This window comes from Adiantum capillus-veneris, chromosome 13 (genome assembly GCF_014529385.1).
Source record: "Adiantum capillus-veneris isolate H3 chromosome 13, ASM1452938v2, whole genome shotgun sequence".
NCBI lineage: Eukaryota > Viridiplantae > Streptophyta > Polypodiopsida > Polypodiales > Pteridaceae > Adiantum > Adiantum capillus-veneris.
This window is the reverse complement of record NC_140943.1, coordinates 47755472-47778327: the sequence shown is the minus strand read 5'-3', so window position 1 is coordinate 47778327 and position 22856 is coordinate 47755472. Positions and strand designations below refer to the sequence as shown.

The following is a 22856-nucleotide window of genomic DNA, read 5'->3' as shown; positions in this document are numbered from 1 at the left end:
GCCCTCTCTCTCTCAGAGGCATCAAAAAAGCCAACACCAGAGTTCAGTCCATGCTCCTGTTGATTCCAGCCAAGACAACCATGTCGTCGGAGTAAGAAAGCAAGGCGCCAGTGTTTCCTCCATGCTGCTGCACATTTCAGTCGATAAGATAATGTTGCCAACTCCTCCTATGGCTGCCCCAAGTGCTCCAGATGTTGTCAGGACCAAGTAGGCGAGTTCCATCATGAAGAAGTGCCTTCAGAGATTGTTTCCATCATGACAAGCTGCCGTTTTTCTCTGTTTTCAGCCCATAAAGGCCGTAGACGAGGCTGATTTATGAGAAGGAACCCAAGAGCACACCTCTTCTATGTGTAGGATTGGAAGAGAGGGTTCTCTATGTAGAGATCTCGTCCAGGGAGTTTCTTTTCAAGAACCGAGTTGTATTCCAAGTTTCAAGACTTCATAGTGTTTGTTTGTAGCTGCAGTTCCTCTACACGAGGAAGTAGGAGCAGAGGAAGGCATGAGCCTCTACAAGAGAAACGAGCTTTGTGGGAACATAGCCAGATCAGCCAAGGGTTTCACCCTAGGTTTCGGGATTGGATCAACAAATCTGAGAGTGGTAGACTCTCGAGTTAAGTCAAGGCGTAGAGATTCCCGAGGAGGGACTTCGTGTCCAGGATAGCAGAGTTGATGTTAAGATCTCTGCGGAAGAGGACTCTAGGAACAAAGTCAAATAGAGTTAAAGGGATGACATGCCCCGAGTCTGGAAGGGAAGTTCCACCGGTAAGAACCTTTGTTCTCAAGGATTTTGAGTAAGGAACAAAGGTTCCTAGGACTAGGGTTTTGCCCTAAGAATAGGAAGTCGAGGCTTATCGATATGATCTAGAACACATGTGGTAATACGTTCGGTTGTGCTTGTATCAAGACTTCTCCCCAATAATAAAGATACTCTTTACGGGGGGGAACGACCAACCCATCTTCTAGTCCCTAGTAATGTGTCTATCTTCTCTCTCCCTCTCTCTCTTTCTCTCTATACCGATTGGCTTCAGTATGAAGTGATAAATTCTATTTATTGGAGTCTATTTGATATGGTTGTGCCTTGTTGCCGGGAGTTCAGGTTAGTGGCCGGAGGTTCTTCTATGGTAAACTCCAACTTTCCTTTCATGAGCTTGTAGCCGACATCGGCATGGTCCATAAGCTCTTGCATGGTAGAGACTTGCTTGGAGAGAATATTCCTGCAATGGTGATGGTAGTCCAATGGTGTAGCGCTCGCACTGGTCCTCCAAGGGAATGAACTTAAAGAAGGACACCGGAAGGTACACATCGAGAAACCTTTGGTTATAGTCATCCATGGTTTCAGTGGCAAGCATTTTCAAGTTGCCCCACTCTGCCAAAATCCGGACTTCAAACATTGAAGTCGTGTAACTACGTGCAAAAACTATCTTGAAAACTTGCTAGGTCCTTGGAGCATGCAGTTGTGTCGCGATTGAACTCCACCATTGCATAGCATTATCTTTAAGAAATCCCGCTGCTCGAAAAATCTTGGATTCTTCTGTATAGTTCCCCAAAGCATAGATGTTGTCAAATTGCTGTAGGAACTGCAATGCTTTCTTGCGATCTTTCACCCCGGAAAAAGTGAAAAATTTGACTGTCGTGCCACCATCTTTGAAATCTTTGGGTTGGTTAGGCTAATGTCTCGGGTATGGATAATAAGGGTATCCATATGGGCTCCAAACATTGTAGCTTGGTGGCGGTGGTGGTGGAGGTGGGGGCAATGGCGGTGGCAAAGGCGGTTGCATTGGATCAGGGTCAGATGGCTGCACCATACTCCTAAAGACTCCCCCGATCGGTACAGATGGCTGAGAAGGTTGCCGGTTGGAAGCTCTCGTACTTTCTGGTGCCGGAGGAGGAGGCACCACTTGGGGCATCAGAGGGGGTAACATGTAGCTCAAAAATTGTTGAAAACTTTGCAGCATTGGAAGATCCTGCTGAGGATGTCGCGAAAGAATATCGTGAAGCTCGTTGAGCAGAAACTGTAAATATTCTGCTGAATCCATGAATTCCGAGTCTTAGGTTCTTTATGGCTTATGTCCTGTAAGACACAGCGATGAAGACGGAAGCGTGCCCGATACACGATGAAGTAAGGGTGGGAGTGGCTAATAAGTCCGGGTTGGAGGGCGAAGATACCTCGAATAAAATTCCAATAGCTTTGTCTCTTCTTTTGTAGGACCGGTATGCTTTTATAAAAGCACAAGCCTGATGCTCTGATACCACTATCACAAGGCGGGCACCACGTGCCGATAGAGAAGAACAGACTGAACAGACTTTTAGCACTTCATTAACAACTGAACTGAGAGAGAGACGACACCCGACACAAAGTGGCAGAATTCCACCCCAGGGAGTATTGGCCCCAAACCTTGGTGCCCCTTTCGGTATTTCTTTATAATGCATCAATATAGTACAAGCCGGTACTCCAAACTCTGCACCTTCTCCAAGAAGCATGCCAGAGAATGAGCCCTAACCTCATATTTAAAGGCCCTTGGCCTGAAAAGCAGTTACAGTAAAAAGCCTTTAAAACTCAAAAGCTTCTGGTCCAAAAGCAAAGCCAAAAAGCTACCAACGTAAATCATGGAAATCAATACAGCCTGCCACGTCATTAGCCAGCGCAAAACGCGGAATTCCGTACAGCTTTCCACGTCATCATGACAGCACAATTTTCGGAAAATCTGCCACGTCAAGTCCCCATAAGTCGGTAGGACTTCTTCTTCTGTTACTTGTTCTTCTTAGGGTTTAAGCCCCTCGACCGGTAGCTCTGTTCTTCAGTAGGTCGACACGTCAGCAGTTTGTTACACATTCTACTCTTGTAAGCTATAACATGGCCCTCCTACATTAAGACCGCTCCCATACTGTGACCACAGGCATCACAGTAAACCTCAAATGGTTTTTGCAAGTCTGGCAAAACCAACACTAAACCAGTTGTCAACTTCTCTTTGAGAGTCTTGAAGGCTGCAATCTCAGATGGCCCCCATGTGAAAGAAACCCCTTTTTATGTCAGAACATGCGAAGGAGAAGCAATCTTCGCAAATTGTTGAATGAACCAGCGATAGTAAGAACACAACCCAAAAACTTCATGAACATTCTTCAATTCTGGTCAATCTCGAATGGTCTCAACCTTGGCCAGGTCCATTATGACACCCTCCGTAGAGACGATGTGTCCCAAAAAGTGAATCTCTGGTAAGAAAAACTCGCCCATTAACCACCAAGCAATTTTGCCGCATTGCCTGAAAAACCTGTAACACATGGTGCCGGTGCTCTGTCTCATTCTTCGAGAAATATGATGATGTCGTCAAAAAAGGTACCCACAAATGACCTATACTCTAGAAAAATCATGTCCATCATCCTATTGAATATTGTAAGAGCATTTGTGAGACCAAAAGGCATCACCAAATACTTGTACAATCCAAATGACGTACTGAACGTGGTCTTGTATACATCTCCAAGAGCAATCCTGATCTGATGATAGCCACTTTTCAGATTGATTCTACTGAAACATGTAGAGGCTTGGAGCCTGTCCAATATATCATCAATCGTGGGTATTGGAAACTTGTTGTTGATGGTGATTTTGTTGAGGACCCTGTAGTCAATGCACATTCCCCAGGATTCATCTTTCTTTAAAACTAACAAAACTAGCAAACAGTAAGGTGATGTACTACGTTGAATGAGACCCTTCTCTAGATGCTCTTTCACTTGGTTCATAATTTCCTCGTTTTTGGCTCTACTAACTCTACAGGGTGATCGGTTCGATGACGTACAACCTGAAATCAAATCAATGGTGTGATCTTTAGGACGCTGAGGAGATAGCTCTCCTCATACTCCTTCACAGAAGCAATCAACTTGTGCTTGCAAAAAGTCTTGTCGTTCCTTCTCAAGGTTGGACAAATTTCACATTTTCTTGGTATCTAACTCATGTAAGTAGATCAAGTGAACTGTGAGAGTGCGCGTGTGCGGAAGAGAGAGATAGATAGATAGATAGATTGAATTATCGTCCGCGGAGGTCAGATATGACCCATGGGACCGAAAGAAAAGCATTACAAAGGAGTTCTTCTAAACAGGGGGATCGTGAGATACATCTCAGTTAAGGACTGAGGGTCCAAAGAGGTGTCAAAAGAAAAGTTAAAATAAACAAAACTAAGAAGGGGAAAGTGAGGAGGGAGCCGGCTTGGGAGTTCGAAACTCCTGGATGATGGCTTTACCTCCTCGATAGACTGCCCATTTCCCTGCTGTGCGTGCTTCTCGCATCTTCTAGAGTTCTACCTTTTTTTGTTTGAGTTGGGTGGGTGTGAGATCTTCTGCAAACCAAATTTTAGTATCCCTGAGAAGCCTTGATTGCTCAAGGAGTTTGATTCGATCCGCCTTGGTCTTGAAAGTGAGGATTGCGTGATTGGTGCCCTCGCAGTTGCGTTTTTTGGGTGGACAGCAGCCACATGGTTTGAGTTTTTTACAGAGGATGAGATTACCTCCTCCCAGGACACCATCCGGTGGTGGTCCATGCGGTCTCTTAGTGTGACTGGTGCAGTACACGGTAGTTTTGATATCGGCTTGATCATCTACAGGCGTATGATCCTTGGGAGATCCATTCATTCCAACCATCATTCGGCGGTTGCGCACTCCAGAGGGGGTGGTGACTTGTGGTTTGCTATGGACATACCTATGGAGTTCACACGAGATATGGCCATGCTAATGGCATATGGGATTCCAACATTCCCAGAAAGGACACCACCAGGATAGACACTTACCACTTGACCTCGACACGTCAGATCACTTGCTTACACAGGAGCATCTACATGGACTTAGGAGGATCTTAGGTCTCTTCTTGGACAAGTTCATTGCTTGGATCTATAGACTGGAGTGGGACTTCGGTGCTTTGGACTCTCTTGGAGAGTTTACCCGCGAGATGAGGGAGATCAAGCATCCCGCGACTACATCCGGAGGCACCCGGAGCTTGGCTTGGATTGTAGTGCAGTTGCTCTTCTGCACTCCTGATCATTTGGATTGCTACCTTCAAAGTTGCTTACACACACCCTCGGTAACCTTACAGCGAACTTAACCCCCGACTTGGGCAATAGACCACTCCCAGCTCATTCACATTGAGAGCCACATCGAGATGCGTTTTGGTGGCGTCGTTGGTGTGGATTATGTTTTGGTTGACATCGGAGGATTGGAGGCACGAGATACAAGCAAGACGACACAGACATCTTGGGCTGGCCACTTCTCTTCTCAAAGATTATTCACAGTGCAAACTACTCAGTCTCGCTTCCCTACTACTATAGATTGACCACAGTCCACACAGTTTGGTCCGACCACACCTCTTCTCAGAGGCCCTTCACAGTGCAGATTGTTGAGTTTGGCTTTCCCCTCATCTTGGATTACCCTACCTACTGATGAGACACCATCCGATGGTGGTCCTTGCGGTCTATCGGTGACTGCTGCAGCTTACAGTAGCTTCTATAGTGCAGCTACTTAGTCTGGCTTTCCTTGATTCGGAGGACGTTTACGGCGCAGATTGCTACATCTGGCCTTCCTAGAGTTTTACACAGCTTAGCCACCTGGCCACACTAGGTTACAAGTTCATGCATTGGCAAGCTTCAGGTCATTCTCATGACGGTTCCTGGGCTTCCCCATATTCTCCAGACGGTTTGACTACAGACACCACAGATCCTATTGGACAGGACACTTGCAGGCCTATTGGCACTTCTTTTACGACAAGGAGTTGAGTTGTTTTCACACTCAGTTCGAGACCTTCATGCAGTATCTTCGCCCTGTATCAGCAGAGTACATCAGTTTGCTACACTGCTTGTGACGGCACTTTTCCATAAAGATCTCTCGAAGGTTAGGACACCCAGACTGCTACAGACATGGTGGCAGATATCTTCATCCTTTGCCTCACATTTTCGGCTTCACGCGGTTTGTTCAGCATCAAGTGCTGAGAGAGGGTGTTAGATTTACACCACTTTGCTGCTTCACAGAGGTCTAGGGCACTTCCTTGTACGGCTAGTGTCTCCAGACTGCCACCCATAGTCTAGGTTGTACCTTTGTCCGGCCGCCCAAGTTTAAGGCTGGCCGTCCACTTGAGTTGGGCGCCCACCTTGGGCACTCATATATATGGCAGCCACCTTGGGTTGGGCCCTTGGGCACTCATATATATGGCGCCAGGGGGGGTACACATTATCATCTGATCATTGTAAGGGTCTCATGCTCTGGTAGTCAAGGGGGGTCGATAGCCCCCTCTTCCCTACACCAGGTGTTGTGTTCTTTGTCTCTCTCCCCCCCCTCTCTCACGCTACCGCACACGTGCACTCTCACATAAACAAACACACTAGATTCATTAATTTGGAAATGGTCGAAGCCAATACAAGTGGGGCAGACTCGCCCTTTAATTTTACATCAAGATTCATAGCTCTACCCTTCTCATTCTTCAAAGTTGCTTTCCTTGCCCTGTAGTTGACCATCACATTGTTTTTATGGAACCACGAATTCCCAAAAAGACGTCACACCCCTCCGTAGGCATGATGTAAAAGTCCTCATGCCCTAGATACCCCTGACAATGCAACCGAAGTTTTCCTATGACAGGTGTAATGGCAACATCCCGTCCTGGTGCCGCTAGAATTGCCTCAGCAGGTGGTCCCATTTCCTTTTGCGTAATTCCAAGTTGAGCCGCCAATTCAATCGAGATGAAGTTGGCCTTGGCTCCTCGGTCAAATAAGATGAGGGCTTCTTGATCTCGTACTTTGCCCCACGCTCTGCAAAGCTTCGTAATTTCATCCATTTGTTCGAGGGCGGTCCCCACAAAATTTGCTACCAGTCCTGCTTTTGTCTTTCCTTTCTTTGCTCGCTCCTCTGTTGCTTTGAAGCTCTCTTGCTTGTCCTCTGTTCTCTGGGTGCCGTGTTGGGCACCTGGCAAATACATGCCCTCCTTCCCCACAGCCATAACATTTACCTTCTTTGAAGTATTCGGTGCGTTGCTCCGCTGACAATCGTGGGCCTAAAGGTTTCTTTTTCTATTGTTTTTCCTTCCTTTTGTCACTGTTGTTCGATTCTTGTCCGGTTCGAACTATTACCAATTTGTCTGTAGGGTACGTAAGAGTACTCCAATGCATTGCAAACCCTTGCTTTGCATGTCCCATTAGTCGTTGCATGAACTCGGACTTCTGCAAAGACAATAATCCCGTATCTCTTTAGATAGACCACAGCAAAATCGCTCAATCAACTGCTTGAAGGTGATTTTTTTAAAAGAAGAGGCGGGTAGAAAAGTGACCCAAAATCTCTGACAATAGGTATCTAGTGTGTTTTCCTTGGTCATCCTCAAATGATTCCAAGCTGTGATCACATCGTGTTCGTATTCTTGTGTGAGCCATGCATCATGCTCTTATCGCCTTCTCAAAGAATCCTAAGTCTTGTGTCGATTTCTTGCAGAGAGGGGAAAAAAAAAATCCAACTCTGCGAGCTTTTCCTGCAGGACTTAGGTTTCCGCCTGCTTACTTCTCTCTTGGCTAGTCATGGCTTCTTCCCCTATCTTCCCAGAATCGTCCTCCTTTACAGAGAAAGAGAGGAGACCATGCTCTGATACCACTGTAACAAACGGGAGCACATAACAATATAAAATACATTTGGATAAATAGGATTTATCACTTATTACTGAAGCCAGAGAATATAGAGAGAAATAGATAGAGAGAGAGATAGAGAGTGAGAAGATCGACACAGTACTGGGACCAGAAGATGGACTTGTCCCCCCCCCGTAATAGTATCTTTATTATTGAGGAGAAGTCTATACAAGCACTTGAACCGAACGTATTACCACGTTCGTTCTAGAATAAGACTTGATGGTTCCCGGAAGCCTCAGCTTCCGATTCCTAGGGCAAAACCCTATTCCAAGGAACTTCCGTTCCTTATTCCAAATCCTTGAGAACCAAGGTTCTCGCCTCTGGATCTCACCTTCCAGACTCAGGGCATGACATCCCTGCAACTCTCTTTTCCAACTCTGTTTCCAGAGTCCTCTTCCCGCAGAAGAGCTCTGCTTTCCCGGACACGAAGTCCTTACTTGGGAATCCCAACTTTCGGATCACAACTCGAGAGACTACCTCTCTCCGATCCGTGGATCTACTTCCCAAACTTGGGTACGAAACCCTTGGGTTGATCTGGCTCTAATTCCTCAGAGCGCTTTTCTCCTACAGAGGCTCATGCCTTCCTCTGCTCCTACTCCCTCACTAAGAGGAAGTACACCTGCAAACAAATACTCATAGATCAAAACATGAAAATGTTACCTTCAAAGTCTCGACGCTCGAAACGCAACTCGGTTCTCGAAAAGCAATTCCGCGGAAGAGATCTCTACATAGAAAATCCTCTCTTCCAATTCTACACACAAAAGAGGTGTATTCTCTGGTTCCTTCTCGTAAATTAGCCCCGTCTACGACGTTTATGGGCTGAAAATGTAACAAACTTGGACACTCCAAGTCAAGAATCAACCGCGACAGCACCAAATAACCACTTCAAAACAATTCACAGATCACAATAGATTTGCACTGGCCCGGCGGAGTTCCGTGCCTAGAGATATTGCCCCCAAAGACTGGCGCCCCTTTCGGTATTTCTTTTTATATTAATCAATCATCAAAGTACAAGAGAGCGGTTAGGGTTTCACTCTCAGACTCTGCGTCCAGATGCTCTGAGAAGTGAGGCCCTCACCACTAATTTAAAGGTTACAAGGGATGCCCAAAAGCAGAGCCCCAAAAGCTTTCAAAATCAAAAGCATCAGTTCTCTCTCTCTCTCTTAGAGAGTCTTTTCTCTTTTATTTTATTAAAAAAAAAGCAAAAGCAAAATTCGCGTCGCTCATCATTTTCCAAAAAAAAAAAAATAATAATAATAATAATAATCCGCTTCCGCGATTTCCGGAATTTAGGGTTTTTGGCAAAAATTAGGGTTTGCAGGAATTTTAGGGTTTCTAGCAAAAATTAGGGTTTCTGCTGTCCGCCACGTCATCACTTTGTGACATACCCCCCTCTTGAAAGCATTGTAATCGATCGTGATTACGCCTACAAAACTGACAAAAGCCATAAACCGTCTTAGCAGACACTGACTGTTAGTACCTACGTACTAGGAACACACATCTAGCACATGTACAAAATCGACAGTCACATCACACGACATCACAGGACATCACAAGACATCACAGGACATCACATGACATTCAACATTCATTCGGATCTTAGACCATGATTTATCGGCAATGTAGCTAGCAATCACATCTAGGTCCAAAGCCAACTGTCTTTTGAACTGTTATGTTCTTTTTTGTATAAGTATAAGTTTAAAAATAACAACACACATACAGAGGACGATCACTCATCAAAAGCTCCAAAAAAGATCTATAGAAGGTCCACAAGGTTTGCAAGTACTTCCTTTGGAAAGGAGACCCTTCCAAAAGAGGTATAGCTAAAGTCACTTAGGAAATCTGCACCTAAAGACAAGGGTGGGCTTGGAATCATCAACATTACATGAGAAGTTGTTAAGCTGATGGCTAAATGGATCATGAGATCTCTTTTGAAATTGTCGAGTGATTGAGTACACCTAATCCACAGGAATACTAGTCACTTCTCACTACATCAAGCTCCCTCATTGCTACCACCATGAAAGGGGTAGAGAGAGATTTCTTTTGGCGGAGACTGAAGAAGGATGTGGAAGAGTTTGTGCGCAGTTGCTTGGTATGCCAGAAGGTCAAGTTTGACAGGCATAAGGCACAGGGATTGTTACAGCCTTTACCCATACCCACCCGCCCCTGGGAAAATATTGAAATGGATTTCATTTTTTGATCTCCTGAGAATACAGAATGATCACGATGATTTTCCGATTACATGGCACGTAGCCTTCCCGAAGGGAGTATCCAGCTACTGTCTCCCCATCCCGTATCCGTGTGAAAATATCTGCAAAATCTGTATCTGTGGCACACTGATCGACCATATCCTCGAAGCTCCTATGATGTATCGCGAAAATAGCCAGAACCAACGGTTTCCGAGACAAAGCATCTGCCACCACATTCTTTTGTCCCTGCACATGGACAATCTTGAAGTGGAACTGTGACAAGATGTTTGCCCACCGCATCTGCTTTTCCAAAAGCTGCTTCTGTAACAAGAAGTAGCGCAAACTCTGATGGTCTGTACAGACAGTAAAATCCGCTTCGAGTAGGTAATGCCGCCACTGAGTAAGAGCATGGATAACCGCTAAAAGCTCTTTCTCATAAATCTGTGCTGTCATCTCCGGCCTAGAGAACAAACGGCTCTCGTAAGCTATGACATGGCCTTCTTGCATCAAGACCGCACCCAGACTACGACCACAAGCATCACAATATACTTCAAATGACTTCTGCAAGTCTGGCAAAGTCAAAATAGGTCCCGTAGTCAATTTCTCTTTCAATGTCTGAAAGGCAGTCACCTCTGTGGGTCCCCATGAAAAAGGTACTCCTTTCTGTGTCAAGGTATGCAAAGGGGAAGCAACCTCTGCAAACTTTCGTATGAACCGCCTGTAGTACGAACACAGTCCCAAGAAGCTTCTAACTTCATGGACATTCCTCAAATCGGGCCAATCACGGATAGTCTCTATCTTGGCCGAGTCCATTCGCACTCCTGCTGCTGACACAATGTGTCCCAAAAAGTGTATCTCTGGTAGGAAAAATTCACTTTTCTTTGCATTAATCACTAACGTGTGATCTCGTAATGCCTGAAAGACTTGAAGCAAATGATCTCTGTGTTCTGCCTCATTCTTGGAGAAAACAATGATGTCGTCAAAGAAAGTGCCAACAAATAGCCTGTACTCTCGAAAAATCCTGTCCATCATCCGGTTAAATGTCGCAGGAGCATTGGTTAAGCCAAAAGGCATCACCAAAAACTCAAATAACCCAAAAGTCGTCCGAAAAGCTGTCTTGTAGACATCTCCTGGTGCTATCCTGATCTGATGATATCCACTCTTCAAGTCAATCCTGCTAAAGCACGAGGATCCCTGTAACCTGTCGAGCATATCATCGATCCTAGGAATCGGAAATCTGTTCTTCATGGTGATTTCGTTGAGAGTGCTATAATCGATGCACATTCTCCAAGATCCGTCTTTCTTCAAAACCAACAACACTGGAGAGCAATACGGTGAAGTACTAGGCTGGACAAGACCCTTTTCCAAGAGGTCTTTCACTGAGTTCATAATCTTTTCATTCTGTACTCGGCTCACACGATAAGGTGGCCGATTCGGTGGCGTGCTTCCAGATATCAGATCAATGGTATGATCTTCAGGTCCTCTCAAAAGCAATCGGCATGAGCGTGGAGAAAAAAAATCTTGGCGTTCTTTTCTTCAGGTCAAAACATATTCAACTTTTATCCATCGTTCAGTTCTCCCAAAAGAATGAGTAAGAAAACTGAAGTTCTTCAAGTACAATCTCTAAGCCCTTCATTTATCAAAGTCGCTTTCTCGGCCCGGTAGTCAACCACGGCGTAGTTCTTGTGGTACCAAGGGATCCCGAGTAGAACGTCACTCGCGTGCCCTAAACACCCCTGTCATTGCAAACGAAGTTTGCCAATGCTCGGTGTAATGGCAACATCCCATCCGGGTGCCAGTTGAACTACCTCAGCCTGTGGCGTCAGTCTGTGGGGCGTAGTTCCAAATCGAGCCGCCAATTCCAAGTGAAAAGAAGTTGGCCTTGGCTCCTTCAAAAGAGCTTCCTGATCCTTCACTTTGCCCCGAAAGAAAAGCGGCAAAGTTTGTACTTTCATTCATTTGATTCGGTGCAAGTCCCACGCCATGTGGTACCAATTCTGCTTTTCTATCTGCCTTTTCTACCACATTCCTCAGCTGCTCTCGAACTCTCAGACCTGTCGTCGTCTTTATCATTCTGTTCTTTCTGTGCCTTATCAGGGCACTTTGCGGAAATATGTCCATGTTCCCCGCATCCAAAGCACTTCCCCTCTCTGATGAAGCGAGCTCTCTCCTCAGGAGTAAGCTTGGGTCGTGCATCCTTTTTTTTCTCTGGGTTGCTCTTTTTCATTCTACTCTCATTCCCAGAAGTCTGTTCGGCTCGTTGTGTCATGGCCTCATCTGTGGGGTAGGTCAGACTACAAGAGTGAATGGCAAAGCCCCGCTTCGCATGACTCATCAACTCCTGAATAGAAGCTGACTTCTGTTCCAAGCAGTGATTTCGGATCTCTGTAGGTAGACCCAAGGTAAACCGCTCAATCTGTTCTCTGAACGAGATTTTCTTGAATGAAGAGGCGGGTAGAAAAGAGCTCCAGAATCTTTCACAATAAGAATTCACTGTATCGCTCTTGGTCATCCGAAGATGGTTCCAAGCAGCTCGTACATCTCGTTCATATTCTTGAGTCAACCAAGAAGAAATAAAAAGTCTCTTGAATTTCAGCCATGTAACTGGCACAGTCTTGCTTAATAGAAGCGTGGACCACCAAGTGCGAGCATTCCCCTTAAAGTAAGAGGCAGCTCTCCGAATCTTGGAGTGCTCTGAATAGCGTCCTCCCGCGAAAGCGATGTCAAACTACTGTATAAAAGACAAAGCCTTCGAAGCATCTGAGTATCCTGAAAAGTATCAAACTTGATCGAGTGGCCACCTTCCTTAAACTCTCGGACTTTCTTGCTTTTATCTTCGAGAAAGTCATACTGGTTGGCTTTGTAAAAATTCTTCTTGTTCGCATAAAACTTTCCGTCATCGGAATCTGAGTTGTCTGTAGACGAGTCCTCAGTAGAACTGTCAGTCTCTGGGCGAGATGTAGCCTTCTTCTTGACCTTTCCGAAGCTTTGTTTCTTGCTTCGCTTTTTACCTTTTCTGTCTTCTTCGCTCGAATCCGAGGAGCTAGAAGAACTGTCAGAAGAAGAAGAAGAAGAACTGGGTAGGTCTTCAAACTTGACGCGCTTCTTCAATTTCTTTGCCTTGTCAAATGTCGACCGACGACCCAAATATCCCGGGAAGTCAGTGCCTTTCTTTTGCTTTTGGCCGTGCTTTTTGTCTTTCTTTTGCACGTCGAAAAGCTGAGGAATCCGTGTATCAACCACGTTCTCCAGTTCCTGCTCCGTATATTTTCTTGGAGGCAGAAGGTTTCTTGAGAGCGGGTTTCGGGAGTGGTGTTGTGGTTCTCTGCCACTCCGTCTGTACCTCTTCCAAAGAGGTCTGGTTCATATATTTTGCCATCTTCGGGTCCTTGGCAAAATTGAGCATCATCTTTGTTGCATCGCTGATCAACAGGCGACGCTCTATCTCTCGCCGCTCCGCCTAAGTAGGCCAAGGCGGGCCATACTCTCTGCCTGAATCTTCGTTGTGATCCCAGCCCACATCTCCAGATGCAGAGGGAGTCGACTGATCATTGGCTGAAGCCATAGGTGCCGCGGAAAAAAATTCGGGGATCGGATTTCCCGTAGAAGAGAAATCAGACGTGCTCTGATACCACTGTAACAAACTTGGACACTCCAAGTCAAGAATCAACCGCGACAGCACCAAATAACCACTTCAAAACAATTCACAGATCACAATAGATTTGCACTGGCCCGGCGGAGTTCCGTGCCTAGAGATATTGCCCCCAAAGACTGGCGCCCCTTTCGGTATTTCTTTTTATATTAATCAATCATCAAAGTACAAGAGAGCGGTTAGGGTTTCACTCTCAGACTCTGCGTCCAGATGCTCTGAGAAGTGAGGCCCTCACCACTAATTTAAAGGTTACAAGGGATGCCCAAAAGCAGAGCCCCAAAAGCTTTCAAAATCAAAAGCATCAGTTCTCTCTCTCTTAGAAAGTCTTTTCTCTTTTTTTTTATTAAAAAAAAAAAGCAAAAGCAAAATTCGCGTCGCTCATCATTTTCCAAAAAAAAAATTAATAATCCGCTTCCGCGATTTCCGAAATTTAGGGTTTTTGGCAAAAATTAGGGTTTGCAGGAATTTTAGGGTTTCTGGCAGAAATTAGGGTTTCTGCTGTCCGCCACGTCATCACTTTGTGACAGAAAACAGAGAAAAACAGCAGCTTGTCGCGATGGAAACACGCTCTTCTTCGCGAGGGAACTCACGCACTGGGTCTTGGCGACATCGGGTATACTTGGGACAGTCACGGGCGTCACCGGCAAACATCTTCTTTGCGCGTGAACTCTGCAGCAGCATCTCCTTCTTGCAAAAACTGATCCTCCCCTCTGAGTGAGGGCCTGTGATGCTTTTATAGCTCCTAGCCACGGACACGAATAGCTACTCGCGTAGAGATCGCGGCCGGGGTTTTTTTCAAAAAAAATTTTCATTTTGTTTTTTCGCTGTTCTGCCAGAAAAAGAGAGAGAGAGAGAGAGAGAGAGAGAGAGAGAGAGAGAGAGAGAGAGAGAGAGAGAGAGAGAGAGAGAGAGAAAACGTTGGTTGATCTGTTGCCTTATTTATCAGATGGCTGCCCACTTATTAAATGGGCGGCCGGCGTATTTTAAAAATAGTTTGAATCTGCCCAAAAACTCAATAAAACCTTATTAGTTAAAAACAATGCTTTCACAGCACTTCCTAGGCGTCCCTGGATGCAATCACACGCACAGTTGCAATGCAGACATATACTTCCTCGACTTCCTCGCGGGAAAGCATCTACTTTCCCAAAAAGCAATCCCCCTTTCTCAAAAAGCATCTGTTTTTCCTCAAAGTTTCCTCTGAACCCATCTTCATTCAAGTGCTTGCTTTTCCTTGTGCACAATTCTAACACAGTTCGGAATTTCCTCCCGACTATGGATATTCCCTTTCCAATGCGCTCATCACCCACCTTGTGACGCATCAGGAATACCCATCACCTAGTCCTTTCCTACCGAACTTACGGTACAATCTCCTTCACGATGCTCTGTCACCCATCCTATGACGCATCATAGATGTCCGTTCCCGGATGGTCGGATACTTCTTCCCGATGCTCCTTGTCACCCATTTGATGTGACGCAATGAAAGTACTCGTTCTTGGTGGCCTTACAGATATTCCCATTCACAGTGCTATCGTCATTACTCTGAATGACGCACTAGGAATACTCTATACGGATGTCTCCGGTGAGAAAAACCCTCACTTAAAATTCCAATAATTCATTTAGAATTATTTTTCTCGGTGTTCCAAGCAAGAAAACCCTCTCACTTATAAATCCAATAATTCATTTAGAATTATTTTCCTGTCAGATAAAGCCAATTTAGCAACACAGCCTGTGCACAAGAAGAAAGTTGAATGCGAAGCGGGTGTCTGAATACTTTAGCACTTTGCCGCCCGACCTCTTGAGGTACTCGCTCCGAACCAAGTTGTGATTGTTGATGAAAGTAACAATCTTCACTGCATCAGCAATGACTGGAGCGATCCAGTCGAGCTTGTCGATGTCTTTTAGAAGGTTGTTCAAGCAATGTGCCATGCAAAAGCACACTGTCACGTGCGGATAGTGGCCCTCTACGATAGCTGTTGCTGCCCTGTTTGATGCCTCCCCATCTATGACAAAGGCCACCACGTGTTGCTCACCGATCATTTCTATGGCCGTTGTCACTTCTGCAAAAAGGACATCGGCGAACTTGCCACTCTCGGTGGCATCATGAGAGTGCACAAAGTACATCTCTCCACTCGAGTATGCGACGAGGCCGTGGATACATCTCTTCCTTGTATCGCTCCACCCATCGGCAATGAGGAAAACGCCATGTTTTGCCCAACGCCGTTGAATATTGAGTGTTGCTTACTCCACGATCGCCTTCTCTCAATCGAGCAAAGTGGTTCGGAGAGCCTCCGAAGATTGCGGCACATAGATGGTGTCATACTCTCCTATCTGTTGCACCATAACTTTCCAATACTCCGACCTATTTCGATCACACATAGAAGAGGTTAGTATCAAAAAGGCGGAAACGACGATAACGGAAGAAATGAGAGAGAAGATCGATAAAACATACCTCACCGCGACAAATGGATATGGTCGTGATAGAAGAATCGAGCCACGGCGGCATCCACCACCTGCTCCTTTGGATCCCAAGAGGTGGCAAGGGTCCTTTGGCCACGAATCGGACCCGATGAAGATCCACCGGCACCGACACCGGGTAGAGAAGAAGGGAAAATGAGGGTCTTCCGGTCGATACCTTTGCGTGCGGGCTTGGATTTATGATTGAATTGCTGATCCTTTTCCTCAAGCTCCTTCCCCTTCTCGACCTTACGTTGGTGTGGAGAAAGTGTGCCCTCACTTTGTCATGCCCCCCTTTCCACGTGTAAGAGCATAACTTGCATGCCCATGCACGAGAACCTCCCGACACCGACAAGGTGCCCTCCAAGATCACTTCATCCCACCACAACCATTCCTTCGCCTCTTGAGTGTTGCCCGCTTGAACGAAGGGGGTTGAACGAGAAGAAGAGGCCATGGATGATGCGCACGCGAGAGAGAGAGAGAGAGAGAGAGAGAGAGAGAGAGAGAGAGAGAGAGAGAGAGAGAGAGCTTGAGCGGCGAGCCTTGTAGCAATGCGATCTTCTTGAATCTTCAATGGCAAATGTGTATCATGTAGGCTTGAGCCTTGAGAGCTTGAAAGAGATAAGAGGTAGGAAGAGTCAAGATGAGAGAGAGAGAGAGCATTGAGAGAGAGAGGGGGAGAGAGGGAGAGAGACGAGAGAAAGAGAGAGAGAGTAGACGTTAGAAGTGTAGAACAATGCAATGGTGCATTGAAGGTTTGAAGCATTCACTTGTATGTTGTGAAGAAAAGGGATGAGGGGGTTTGCATTATATAGGCTTGCTCGCTTTCAAATAAACTATAACGTTTATAAAATCTGCCGTCCATTTTTTAATGTTGGCCGAAAAAAATGACTGTTGACCGAAATTCGGCCGTTCGGCCTGCTTGACTGCATGTTGTCCCCTTCCTGACCGTTCCCGTCCGTTTCCCCCCCTCCCCCCCCCGTTCCGGTACCCAAAAATCTGTTGGAACACTTGGCTGTTCCAAGACGTTCCCTACCATGGCTATGTCCCAGAACGACGTTCTGACATTCCAGCCCCCTAGAGGAGCGTTCCCCGATAACTGGTAAAAACTTGCTTGAACTGTAGCCACTTTATTGGTGCCTCCCTCCGTGGGAGCCAAGGTAGACCACCAGGTTTGTGCGTTCCCCTTGAAGTAAGATGTTGCCCTCCAAATTCCCCTTGACATAAGATGCTGCCCGCCGAACCGCTGCTTGCGTTTCTTCGGCCGCTAAGCGCGCTTGCTCACGCTCACGCTTAAAGGATAATCTTCGTTCGTCGCACTCGCGCTCCAAGGTAGCGCGTTGCGCCTCTTGTTGTAGCATCATGTCCATCATCGACTTGACCAAAGCCTCCATCGGATTTGGTGCAAACCATGGCGTAGATGGGGAAGGGAGAGGGTCGGAAAAACCTCTTGGTGGGGAAAATTCTTCTTCACCACCTCCATGCTCATCACCTTCACACAAAGTATCCATTCCGCTTCGGGTGATGACTATACACTGAGATCTTGGGTTCTTAGAAGAAGTCAAAGGTATAAGATGAGAAAACAGAAACAAAAGGACGAAATTGAGGAAAAAGCCAAGAAACTATTCCAAGAAAAAAGGAAAGAAATTGGGAGTGGAATCACGGAAACCACAATGAAATCTGGAGGATTAATTTTGGTAGACAAAATTTTTGAGCCAATCAATGCAACCTTGGAAGCTTTCCAAGCGGGACTTAAAGCAGGCCAAAACATGGAAAACAAATGGAAAAACTATCCTTCGCTACATATAGAAGTAGTTAAGCTTGAAGCTTATTCCAAATCTTCAGAAGATGGACGATGTCCGTTGAAATCTTCGTTATTCTCTCGCGAACCAAATTGGTCGGGTGCCATAGTTCCTCCTAGCCAGATTCGTCGACTCCATATGTGTTGCAAGTGAAGGGATCGGATCCTTCGTAGAAGAAGAATCGATTGAGCTCGGATACCACTGTAATAGACTTGGACTCTCCAAGCCGAGGATCTACTGCAACAAACGTGTGAGAAACTGAAAGAACTGAACAAAACTCAAAGAGAGAGAGCGCAGCACGACGAAGTTTCGCGTCCAGAGAGATTGGCCCCAAAGACTAGTCCCTTTCGGTATTTCTTAATTATTAATGCTTCACAAATACAATGTCCAAGGGTGAGCCTATTAGCAGGACCTGCATGTCTTAGGTTTTCCAATTTTGGAACCCTCTCTTATAAATGGTTTGTACACGCGTTTTGACAGATGTTATTACACTACGGTGGGCATCTGACATGACCTGCATATAGTTCTAGGTTAGTGGAATCCAACAAGCCATTCCCAATGTCAATCGGATTCTCAAGCGGACACATGTGCGACAGTTTCACCCAGAAACTGACCCTTTGGCCAAACTTATTAATAAATCATTTTCATGACTTATTTGTTGGGTCTGATGGACAGTTTGCCCTACCTTAAGCCTTAATAAATATATAAGCCAAAACCCTTGCCTATAAAGGAAGTCGGGCAACCCATCAGTGATCAAGCAAATAGCGCTAGCAGAAGCATACCCAACGTTTCGCAGAACCTTGACGTTTTGCAGATCAAGGCCAGCGTTTTGACAACGAACAGCTAGCGTTCCCAGTTTCCAGCCTAGCGCTAGCTTCCAGAGCGGAAAATCAGCCAGTGTTTTCCATTTTTAGCCCATTCCGTCGTGAAAGTGTGCTGAATAGGCAGCGCTAGCCACCCACGTTGCGGTCCAATACTTCCGCAGCCCAACAAGCCTCCCCTCAGCAATTCCCTCATCGGCATCATGTGCTCCATTGTTGTTCATCATCGACATTGTCAACATCTGTGTTTTCAGCCATGCTTTACGCGAGGCTCTTGCTGCATTTTACATCACGGATCTGTATTTTTGCAACCAGTTTTCAGCCCTTCATTCCTCTCACATCAGGAGCACAATTCAGCCCCAGATCTTCCCCTTGGTGACTATCTGCAATCCCACATCAAGAAGGATCCAAAGGTGCATCAAATCAACCTTGGAGGTGCCTCATTTTGAGAAGTTGCCACGGAGACAGTCATCATTCGAGTCAGTAGAGCCTGCACTTAAGGTATTCCATGTGTATACATTCCATTTATGCAATCTAAAGCAAATGCCACATCGACAACGGTGTGGGGGGCCCTTGAGAGGGTTGGTTGGGACCCCATCAGGTATCGCTCTCCTCTTCTCTCTCTTTCTCTCCCCCTCTACACATCTCTATCGCATTCCCTTCTTCAAGGAAAGGTAAAAGGAACCATAATTGAAGCTAAAAAGGAATCACTAATGCAAGGAAAGAAAGAAAAGGATTTGTGGAAGTGCAAAACCTAAATCTCCACCATTGCAATTCCGCGACACCTGACATTTTAAGATTTTTCACTAATTCGCTAAGTCCCAAAAAGTTTTTTTCTCTTGTGTTTTTGGTTGTGTTGATAGCCCTCGGTGTATACTCCTCCCTCTCTTGGAGCAGCACGCCTACCATTGCAAGTAAGCCCTAAAGAGCTATAAAATCAGCCTTAGCACCCCAGTCTAGAGGAGATTCTGCCAACGCCATCAAGAAGAAGAGACCCGAGAGACTCTGCCGCATCAGTCCAACAAGTTCTTGTGACAAGTTTTCGATCGAAGGTTGCTTTCCGTGTCAAGAGCAACAAGTGATGATTTGTACATATGATCTCCAAGTGTTTGCTATTGTATTCTTGTTTTGCAGGTACTCCACGCTCTAAGAGCAAATCAGAAGGTATCTCACTAGAGAGTTAGTCTCTCAAGTTCTTGAACGAGAAAGAAATGACCAATGAGTCTATGATCTACGTTGGTCCGAGATATAGAACGAAGGGGTTCACTCCGGTTCTTGTACTTGTGACAAGATTCTCCTCGTTAATAAAGATTCTCTTTAAGGGGGACCGGTCCATCTTCTCATTCCCAACACTGTGTAGAACTTCTCCCTTCTTATTGTCGGTCAGGTTCTATTTATTTTCAGCCTATTAGTTGTTTGTGTGCGCTCCCAATTGTGACAACTTCCACACAAGCAACAATTCACATATTGTGTCGTAAGGGCTTCTCTGACAAATGAGCTTCTGACTATGAAACGAGTCTCTTAGGGATCGCACCCATTTCCCCATAACACATACACAAAGATTCGTGTCCATATGGTTAGTTCGCATGCCAACTCATGGCAAACATTTTTCAGTGGTCATGCAATTGTCAGCACCAAATAGTAGTAGTTCCAGGGGTCAAATAATAGCAATCTTCACCGGTTTAACATGAGGTATTGAAAATGCAACACTTTTTTCAAATTTTCTCTCATTATCAGAGTGCAATCAAGTTGTGCAATCAGGTATTGAAAATGCAACACTTTTTTCAAATTTTCTCTCATTATCAGAGTGCAATCAGGTTGTGGAATTCATCTCGAGACATGCCTAGCTCGTCACAATCTGCATTAGATCATTCTACTAGTCATAAAGAAGAAACAAAAGACACGGAGAAAGGCATACGTTGCAGATGGAACCGGGAGAGGCAACGGAAGGCTAATGCGGCACCGTTTGCGTCGGCGTAAGAGGAGAGAGGAAGAGGAAGGGGGGGATGGTAGTTTTCTAGCCAAGCTCTGCACCATCTTCCATGCCGTGTCGCTCCACACTCTCACCACTTCCTCCACTCTGACTCTCACGGAATCCATAGCGACGGTGTTTGCTAAAACCTTGCAGGGTTTACAGTCTTGCGCCACGAAGGCAAAGTCCCTTGTTCTCCCTGCCTCTCGTTTATAAATAACACGGTTTGGGAATCGAGGGATCAACGACGGGGCGCCTTTTCGGCCGGGGGGGGGGGGGGGGGGGCGCTTTGGACCGACGGATCCATGCTAGGGGGGGGGGGTAGGGTTTGATATATGCGATCACGCAATCCCTATACGGATGCGTGATAGGTGGGTTGGATAAGGTGTGGGAGTTTTGTAGAGCAGGTCGGGGGCTCGAGCAACGTGCGTGATGGGGGGCACCCATATTTTTACTCCATGTGGATCTAATCAACGATGGATTGAATGGGGGCGTTGATCCCTTTACTCCATTCCGTGTTCGTTATAAACAAGCCCCTTCCCCCCTCTCTTAGAGAGCCCAATTTCCATGTTGGACCAATAGACATGGGTGCCGATAGACAGCTTGGGTCACACGGCCCACGTTACTCTGCTTTTCCTGCTTACTTGGCAGCTGATTGGCGGACAAACAACCAGGAGACGAGACGTTTCGGCGTGGTCATGCTGCCCATGGGATGGAAGGGTGGATGCTAGCCAATGAGCGAGTCTACAGCTTTGACAACAAACATGAAAAGTGAGCGCATGCACTCTTAGACGTGCAAGAGGTGTGAACTATGCACTACTCAACCTCAATCCACTCACGAGTTTTTGGTGATAAAAGGAGACCCTTACGTGTTGTTTAGATTGTTGCAAAGACAAAGCAAAACAGGACATATGGCCAAGCCTGCAGTGTTACGATTGACATGCACTTTAGAATTCCAATATTTAAGGATTTCCAATCCATATGGCATGGCAAACTTCCAAATTTTCCCCTAGGCAATCCAAATACAGTGTCCAAATTTTTCATCCATTCCAACTTCCAATGATCAAGATTCAAAACTTACAAAAGTAAGCCATCAAAACAAAGTCCGTGCTACAAAGATAATCTACTTTAGATCCATAGGTTTATGCATGCATCAAAACATATAGATAATTACATGGATCAAGTGAGAAGATTGCACATGTAGACATCGAGCTATTGGGCTTTGGCAAAGCACACTAAGGTTGCAACTTGTCTATGTATCATTACTTTTATGCAATATTTACTAAATTTGTTTTGGACGAGTAGATTAAGAGAATGCCCATCTGCTGACATTCTGTCTTAAATCTCGAGTGCCCTTATGGATGGCCTTTTTTTTACTTTGCCATGTTGCTCACAGCCAATAAAGTAATCAAGTCCTTGTTCTTTATTCGACAGAAGAAACATAATAGTTCTTTCATTTAATCATTTGGGCACCTAGTGTGAATAGAAGGAGTACAAAGTGATATATAATATATTTGTGTACTTTAAACGTTTGTTCTCCTTTTTGTGTGTCAACTTTATTTAAATTTTATTTTTATGCAAGGAATGTGTTTTGTGCTTGCATGAATGTTTCCCGCCAAAATCATTTGCATGTATGCCAAAGAGATGGCATAGCCTTAAAGACCATAAGGAACGTACCCTTCCCCCTATATTTGTTTCTCCTCCAAAGCATTGAAGGGGTATGATGTTAGAGGGCCATTGTTTACTTTAATGCTATTTTTTAAAATTATTTTTATGTTGTTTTTTAAACGCTGACATGTTTGCATGGTCAAAGCAAAGTATATGATTTTGTGAATGATGTTAGGTGTGTTGCGTACATTTGCAAATCTGCACAATTAATTGGTTTTCCCGAATTTGATGAATCTATACTAGGATGAGCATTTATACATTGCCTAAGTCGGCGAATCTGTGTGCACGTGACCAATGGACAAAACAGTTACTACCTATTTGATACCAAATTGGAGTAGGTAGGAGTATTGGAGCATGTAAAAATATTGATGATTATCCCATATTGCATGAGTTCATGTGAGTGCTTGTATTGTTGGGAGTGTAAAGGTCCCTGCAAATACTGAAAATAACATGCTGCAAGCCACCTCAAAATTTCCATAAGCACATAATCGATGTTATACACGGTCTGAGAGCGACAAAGAATAAGAGAGAGTAAGAGAGTACGTGCATGTACACCTCCTAGAGCAAAGTGCTACACAAGCACATCACGAGAGGAGAGGTGAGAAGAGAGAAGAATAACACAAATTTTGGGTGCAATCTCCCCCCATACAAGAGTGAG

The 22856-nt window shown here is 45.4% G+C and overlaps 1 protein-coding gene across 2 annotated transcripts in view; it reads right to left on the bottom strand.

Annotated features, from left to right (window-relative positions):
• DGS1 (dgd1 suppressor 1) overlaps positions 1–20742 on the bottom strand; it is a 68495-nt gene extending 47753 nt beyond the window's left edge. For both annotated transcript variants that reach the window (XR_015190000.1, XM_086526726.1), the window contains exon 1: positions 20477–20742. Coding sequence is in view for 1 of the 2 variants with exons in the window: in XM_086526726.1 (XP_086382852.1) it covers positions 20477–20658 (182 nt within the window). In the remaining variant the exon portion in view is untranslated. The remainder of the gene's footprint in view (positions 1–20476) is intronic.
• Positions 20743–22856: the final 2114 nt, after the last annotated feature.